This window comes from Zootoca vivipara, chromosome 12, assembly GCF_965207765.1.
Source record: "Zootoca vivipara chromosome 12, rZooViv2.hap1.1, whole genome shotgun sequence".
NCBI lineage: Eukaryota > Metazoa > Chordata > Lepidosauria > Squamata > Lacertidae > Zootoca > Zootoca vivipara.
In genome coordinates, this window is record NC_142595.1 from 45535026 (window position 1) to 45543250 (window position 8225).

At 44.9% G+C, this 8225-nt stretch overlaps 1 protein-coding gene across 1 annotated transcript; it reads left to right on the forward strand.

Moving 5' to 3' along the window:
• Positions 1 to 1582: 1582 nt before the first annotated feature.
• On the forward strand, positions 1583 to 2512 carry LOC118095702 (olfactory receptor 6M1-like). Its single transcript, XM_035136934.3, has one exon. The coding sequence runs from the start codon at positions 1589 to 1591 to the stop codon at positions 2510 to 2512; it is 924 nt and encodes a 307-aa protein (XP_034992825.3). The 5' UTR covers positions 1583 to 1588.
• The last annotated feature ends 5713 nt before the right edge of the window (positions 2513 to 8225 follow it).

Sequence of the window (8225 nt, forward strand, 5' to 3'; positions counted from 1 at the left end):
AAAAAATTAAAACGGTTTGTGCATAACCTTTTTTAATATTTCAATGGAATATACCTCATTTTAGTCATTAACAGGCAAAAGTTCATCCATTTGTGCTACAGGAAATAATTTTTGAAGGAAAAAAATGAAAAAGCCATCACCCTAGTGGAGATGCCAATGTGTTGGCCATGGCCTTTTTGCGAGACAGGTCATTACATTACCCCTCCCATCGCATTTCCACCACCATCACCCTCGAGAGTGAGCTAGCAGCATTCCATGGCTACGGAGCATGCTCACTGTACTTTTGGCTCTCTGGGCAATGAAAGTGAGATGAGAAGGACTTTGCTTGAGACTTGGTTTCCCTTGACATTAGGTATGCAGCTGGGAGCTTTTAGGACTCGGTAATAATCATTCCCAGGTAACTTCATATAAACTCTGTCTCACGGACAGCACATTCTGTAGAAGAGGATGAGGACACTGCAGTAAGTCATGGTAAGATTAGGGGGCCATTGAAGCAACACTTTATTTCTTTATTATCTGATTTCGCCGCTAGCTACATAAGAAAATTCAGAGGATGTAATAAATTTTGTCTGTGACTTTCTAATTCTTTGGAGTCTTGCGGTGCTGGAGCAGGAGAAGATACAGGTGGGTTTTTTGTGTGTGCCAATTTCCCCTTCCATCAGCACCATTTTCAATACTGCTCTAACTCCCCCCCCCCTCCCCGGCAACACCTTCTGCGTAAGATCTTAGGGTGCATATGGGCCTGCAATGTGTAAAGGGAATCAGAAATATATGCCCCCTTCTCCAATCTACTGACTCAATGCTCTCCTGGAAAGAAGAGGGCTCAATGGAAGCCACTGGATAAAACCAAATAATGTTGGCTGTTTATTTTAGATTATTCCCTATACACATACATTGGGTTTTAAGAATAATGGGGATTCTTGAAAGGGGTATGTGAATTAAGATTGGTTCTTCTCCCTCCTCACATGAGACAGCTCTAAACTGAATCATTCAGACATGCCTATTATACTGTTATTATACTCATTTGTTATATTCATGCATGGGGTAGTGATGTTTTTCAGTACAGATACCATATTTTTCTGTTTATAAGACACCCCCATGTATAAGATGCCCCCTATTTTTGAGGACTCAAAATTAGGAAAGCACCCCTCAGCACTACCCATGTATAAGAGGGGCCCCAATTTTAAACTTTTCTGGGTGTGTGTGTGTAAAAAAACCCCTAGTGTTATACACAGAAAAATACGGTAATCAACTTTTCTATCACCCAGTTGTTAGGCATTGATCTGGGGAAAAGCCAAACTATGAAAATCTTATGGAAAAAGAGGAATAATAATAATAATAATAATAATAATAATAATAATAATAATGTTTAGAATTTATGAAGAGGGAAGAATTGCAAAAGTAAGAAGTAACTGGAATACAAGAGAAGACATTTTAAGATGGAGATAATGGGTATTTGTATATCTGAAATCTCAGAAGAGGGGGAAAGTGGCAACCTTGAATCACACAAACTCCAGCGTGTGTAATTTGCATGTGTCTTCACTTGCCAATTTTGCAGCTCAAACTGTGGTTGAGGAATCAGAGCAGCATGGAGCAGGTGTCCGAGTTCATGTTAATTGGCTTCCGTCTTCCCAGGCCATTGGAGGTATTATTTTTTGTGGTGTTGTTTCTTGTTTTCCTACTAACGTTAGCTGGGAATTTCACCATCATCACACTGGTATGCCTGGACCAGCGCCTCCAAACTCCCATGTACTTTTTCCTTTGCAACCTCTCCCTCCTGGAGGTCCTCTTTGTCTTGTCAATCACCCCCAAGATGCTGGTGAACCTCATTTCCACGAACAAAGCCATCTCTTTCTTGGGCTGTGTGTCTCAGTGCTATTTCTACTTCTTTCTTGGAACCACAGAAACCATCCTTATTGCCGTGATGGCCTTTGATCGCTACGCTGCTATCTGCAAACCTCTTCGCTATACCATCATCATGAATGGTTGGGTCTGCACCAATTTGGTCTTGGGTTGCTGGATTGGTGGTTTCCTCTCTACACTCGGCCCCATCATTTTGCTCTTCAACCTATCCTTCTGTGGCTCTAACACTATAGACCATTTCTTTTGTGACTATGCCCCAATTATAAAGCTTTCTTGCAATGATGTACATTTCCAGTTGGCTCTGGAGAATGTCTTGTCCTCAGTGGTGCTCTTGAGCTCTTTGTTTGTCACTGTTGTCTCTTACATCTACGTCATTGTCACCATCTTGAGCATGCACTCTGCCAAAGGTCGACAAAAGACATTTTCCACCTGTGCTGCTCATATCACTGTTGCCTCTATCTTTTTTGGGAGTGCAATTTTCATGTACTCTTTACCTAGCCAGGGATTTTCTCGACAGGTACAGAAGGTGGTTGCAGTTTTTACTGCCATTGTAACACCATTACTAAACCCTTTTATTTATAGTCTAAGGAATGAGAAGGTCAAGGAAGCCTTCAAAGAGTGTCTGAGGAAGTGGGCATTCTCACAATGAGTGGAAATCCTATCCTTTCAGAGAGGAGCCAAAATGGCATCACATTTTATCAATCCCCAAATAAAATGGTGAAAGCTTTTCGGCACTGTTTGTAGCAAATGTTTGTCCTGAAACACTGAAAATGATTAACTGTTACGATCCATGGTGGCCATTGTATGTTTTTTAAAAAGGCATGGCAATTGCCATTAATCTTGGATTATTTTGTAGATAGAACAGGATATGGGGAGAAATTTAATGAATAGGAAAATGGGGTGGGGGAGGGGTTTTATTGGTTTGTGCTTTTCAGTTCTTGCTTTTATTATGTATTTTGTGCTTTTATGTTGCATTCTTATGTTGTGAACTGCCCTGAGACCTGCAGATGGAGGGCGGTATACAAATTTAATTGATAAATAAAAATAGTCAACAACTTAATAAAGAAAGACTTTTAAAAATGATTTATGTAAACATATGATATTATATGGAGGGCTGATCTGAAGACCCAAATGATTTTGATTGGTTATTATTATTATTATTATTATTATTATTTATACCCCGCCCATCTGGCAGGGTTTCCCCCACCACTCTGGGCGGCTTCCAACAAATAGCAAAAGACATTAAAATATCACAGATTAAAAACTTCCCTAAACAGGGCTGCCTTTAGGTGTTTTCTAAATGTCAGGTAGTTGTTTATCTCCTTGACCTCCGATGGGAGGACGTTCCACAGGGCAGGCACCACTACCGAAAGGCCCTCTGCCTGGTTCCCTGTAGCTTTGCTTCTCGCAGTGAGGGAACCGCCAGAAGGCCCTCGGCGCTGGACCTCAGTGTCCGGGCTAAACAATGGGGGTGGAGACACTCGTTCAGGTATACAGGACCGAAGCCATTTAGGGCTTTAAGGTCAGCACCAACACTTTGAATTGTGCTCGGAAACGTACTGGGAGCCAATGTAGGACCGGTGTTATGTGGTCTTGGCGGCCACTCCCAGTCACCAGTCTAGCTGCCGCATTCTGGATTAATTGCAGTTTTCAGGTCACCTTCAAAGGTAGCCCCACGTAGAGCGCATTGCAGTAATCCAAGCAGGAGATAACTAGAGCATGCACCACTCTGGTGAGATAGTCTGTGGGCAGGTAGGGTCTCAGCCTGCGTACCAGATGGAGCTGATAGACAGCCGCCCTGGACACAGAATTGACCTGTGGCTCCATGGACAGCTGTGAGTCCAAAATGACTCCCAGGCTGCACACCTGGTCCTTCAGGGGCACAGTGACCCCATTCAGGACCAGGGAGTCCCCCACACCCGCCTGCCCCCTGTCCCCAAAAAACAGTACTTCTGTCTTGTCAGGATTCAACCTCAATCTGTTAGCCGCCATCCATCCTCCAACTGCCTCCAGGCACTCACACAGGACCTTTAAATCACTGGTTCTGATTTAAAAGAGAGATAGAGTTGGGTGTCATCCGCATACTGATGAACACCCAGCCCAACCCCCCTGATGAACTCTCCCAGCGGCTTCATATAGATGTTAAAAAGCAGGGGGAAGAGGACGGAACCCTGAGGCAACCCACAAGTGAGAGCCCAGGGGTCTGAACACTCATCCCCCACCACCACTTTCTGAACATGGCCCAGGAGGAAGAAGCAGAACCACTGTATGACAGTGCTCCCAGCTCCCAACCCCTCTAGACGGTCCAGAAGGATGTTATGGTCGATTGTATCAAAGGCTGCTGAGAGACCAGCAGAACTAGGAAACAGCTCTCACCTTTGTCCCTAGCCTGCCGGAGATCATCGACCAGCGCGACCAAGGCAGTTTCAGTCCCATGATGAGGCCTGAATCCCGATTGGAAGGGATCCAAATGGTCCGCATCCTCCAGGCGTGCTTGGAGTTGTTCAGCAACCACTCGCTCAATCACCTTGCTCAATGGGCAATGGCAGTGAGATCAGAAGCTCTTGGTATGAGACTTGGGTTCCCCTGGCATTATGTACTTAACCTGAAGCGAACTTTCCCATTGAAAGTAATGGAAAGTGGATTAATCCGTTCCAGACAGGTCTGTGGAGTACTTAAACTGAAAATACTCAAACTGAGGCGTACTTAAACCGAGGTATTACTGTATTGTTATTATGTCAATGAGCAGACTTGGAACTTAGGAAAATGTATAATAAAGTTTAAAGTTTATTATATAGCAACGTTTCCTGCAGTGGTTTTTTTTAAAAAACAACAACAGTAAGTCCCCTAATTTAAACATCAATGTAAAACAATATATGTTCTAAATCAACACCCCTTTGCAAAGCTGTTGTCCTTTGTATTCATTCATGAAAAAAGCAGCTCTTTAGAAATGAAGTGAAGCTGCTCACTGTATTTCACAAACTCTGTCAAAATCACTTTTATGACTTTTTTTTCAGTATTTCAGTGTTATTGGGGGGGGGGATCACCACTTGTCAGCACCCACAGTTCCCTATTATTGCTCTCAGTGATACCAGCTAGTACCAGCTAGCCATACTAATAAAGTACTTTTTGGAAAGTATTCAAGGAATGAGAGGAGAGGAGAGATGAGCTACAAGGAATAGTTAGCATCCATTGATGGAGGACGGACAAGCAGCTATTTCAGGAGACTGAAACACTCACCATGAAACTGGAAACTCCACTGTAATGGGGTGTACAGCTCTTTTAAATAAATTAAATGTCTGCTAAGCATTTCTAATCACTGCTGCCAGTCACTTAAATAGGCAAAGGAGAGGGGTGAGGTCTATAGGCAGAGGAAGGGTATCTAACCTATGGTTATATACATATAACAATTGGGGGCTTCCAGCACTTGGCCAACTGCCTCATGTCCTTAGTTATGGGTGCAACACATTCCATTGTGGGGGACGGGGAGGGCTGAGTGGTAGAGCGTCTGATTTGCACGCAGAAAGTCCTGGGTTCAATTGCTACCAACTTCAGATAGACCTGGGAAAGAGCGGAATAATCATCAGCTCCTAACCTGGAGATTGAATTTGGGACCCTTTGAATCTGGCAGTGGCTTCTGGGAGCTGTAGTCCAAACATGTGGAGAGCAAGGGTTGCAGAAGGCTAATCTATGCAAATTAAAGCAGCTTTGTTCCACTTAACAGTGAACATCCTCCTCCCAAGGTACCTTTAAACAAAGCTTCTTTCACTAGTATTCTACAGAGAGTATGATGAAAGACACCCAGCCATGATAAGATTTAAGTGACACAGGAAATCTATATTATAGATCTGGTGTTGATAGCTGCATCATACCTAGGTGAGGAATATTGTATCATATTATACTGCTTTGCTTTATAAAGGTATTCAGAGTTTTCTTATTTTTTATTATGAGACAAATATGTCATCCCCCCCCCCCTTTTTGAGAGATATCTAGTGTGTTATCAGTGCTATGCTATATGATTAAATACTGAACTAGTACAAAATCTAGGCAAATAAGCTGTATTTTTTTTAAGTCTTCAAGGAAAAAATCTGCTAATATGCACATTTTTGTAGGCATTTTTTCCTAATCTACACGTTTTTTCAAAGCAATTTTTCATAATATAATGAACTTTGACATGTTATTGTCACCAATTTGTGCATTTTTATGGACCTTTTATCCTAGTATATGCACATTTGCACCCACTACTTGGCTGAAGAACAGCATCCCAAAATTTCGAGAACTGAAAATTTTGAAAAATGACACACAACCCCCCCCCCGCTTATGTGTTATTAGGAAATTTTGAAAGCCTTCAACAACACGCATTTAACAACAATGCAATGTGAAGAATGTTGGTGCTTTCATTAACAACTTTGCTCCCATGCTTTTGCTGACTCGGTTGTCCTTCTGTGGTGATAATGTCATAGACCATTTTTTCTGTGACTATGCTCCAGTAATAAAACTTGCCACCATCTTGCACATATCCTATATAATAATGTCCATGTTGTCCCTGCGTCCAGATGTCCCGTGTGTCCCTGGGTCACTGCGCATGTGCCCCAGGGATACAGGGATTGGACAGCAGAGACTGCGCGCGCGCACTCTCCCCCCACTCTGCCTCCTCCAACCGCCGCTCCCGCCGGGGTGGAGGCCGGCGAAGGCCTCCTCACAACCCTCCCTGGCCGTGAGGAGCGGCGGTTGGAGGAGGCGGGGGGGGGGAGAGTGCGCGCGTCCTTCCTGTCGGCGGCTGGGGGAGAGGAAGGAAGGAGGAGAAAGCGCCGCTTTCTCCTCCTCCGTTCCTGTCCCCCTGCCGCCGACAGCAAGGACGGGTCCCAGGGTTCGGAGAAGCGCTGCGCAAGCGCTTCTCCGAACCCTGGGATGTCTGCTTCCTGTCGGCGGCTGCGGGAGAGGAACGGAGAAGGAGAAAGCAGCGCTTTCTCCTCCTCCGTTCCTGTCCCCCTGCCGCCGACAGCAAGGACGGGTCCCAGGGTTCGGAGAAGCGCTGCGCAAGCGCTTCTCCGAACCCTGGGATGTCTGCTTCCTGTCGGCGGCTGCGGGAGAGGAACGGAGAAGGAGAAAGCAGCGCTTTCTCCTCCTCCGTTCCTGTCCCCCTGCCGCCGACAGCAAGGACGGGTCCCAGGGTTCGGAGAAGCGCTGCGCAAGCGCTTCTCCGAACCCTGGGATGTCTGCTTCCTGTCGGCGGCTGCGGGAGAGGAACGGAGAAGGAGAAAGCAGCGCTTTCTCCTCCTCCGTTCCTGTCCCCCTGCCGCCGACAGCAAGGACGGGTCCCAGGGTTCGGAGAAGCGCTGCGCAAGCGCTTCTCCGAACTCTGGGATATCTGCTTCCTGTCGGCGGCTGCGGGAGAGGAACGGAGAAGGAAAAAGCAGCGCTTTCTCCTCCTCCGTTCCTGTCCCCCTGCCGCCGACAGCAAGGACAGGTCCCAGGGTTCGGAGAAGCGCTGCGCAAGCGCTTCTCCGAACCCCAGGATTCTAGCGCCCGTTATTGAACGGGCTGAAAACCACTAGTACTCCATAAAAGGTCAGCAAAAGATATTTCCAACCTGCACTTCTCACACCAGAGTCACATCCATCTTTTATGGCAGTGCAATATTCATGTACTACTTGCCCAGCCAGGAACGATCTTGGGATGTCCAGAAGGGAGTTGCAGTCCTTACCACCATTTCTAATCCCTTTTATTTATAGTCTAAGGAATTGTTGTTCGGTCCCAACTCCTGCCAACCTAGCAGTTCGAAAGCACATCGAAGTGCAAGCTGCACGCCGGCTCCCTCGGCCAATAAAGCGAGATGAACAAGAATTATCTATAAACAAGATATGAAATGGGAGTTAAGATGTAATTCTAGGATGTTTAGTTAAGATTTGGAAATGTTATGAGTTAATTATAATATAATGGCAAGAAGGGGAAGTGAAGAATTTTGAAGAAATAAGATGTGATGATATTGTTTTGCATTTTTGTATCTTTTTTCTTTTCTTTCGTTCAAATTTTTCGTTTCTTTTTTTCTTTTTTCTCTATGTAAAATCCAATAAAAATTATTATTATTATTATTATTTTAAAAAGCGAGATGAGCGCCGCAACTTCAGAATCGGTGAAAACTGGAGCTAACGGTAAGGGGTCCCTCTACCTTTTAAGGAATGAGAAGGTCAATGAAGCCTTCAAAGACTATCTGAAGAGGAGGAAATCTGAACACGTGTGGTCTTTTTTACAAAGTGGCTAGCAAATTAGGGAGGCTGTAGGGTGATGGATTAGTGGCTGCAATGTTTGTAGTTGGTTGAAGACCCTTTCCTTAGGTACAAAGATACCGATCCCATCTT

Excerpts from the sequence above, each read along its gene's own strand:
- LOC118095702 (XM_035136934.3), top strand. The coding sequence starts at position 1,589 with ATGGAGCAGGTGTCCGAGTTCATGTTAATTGGCTTCCGTCTTCCCAGG.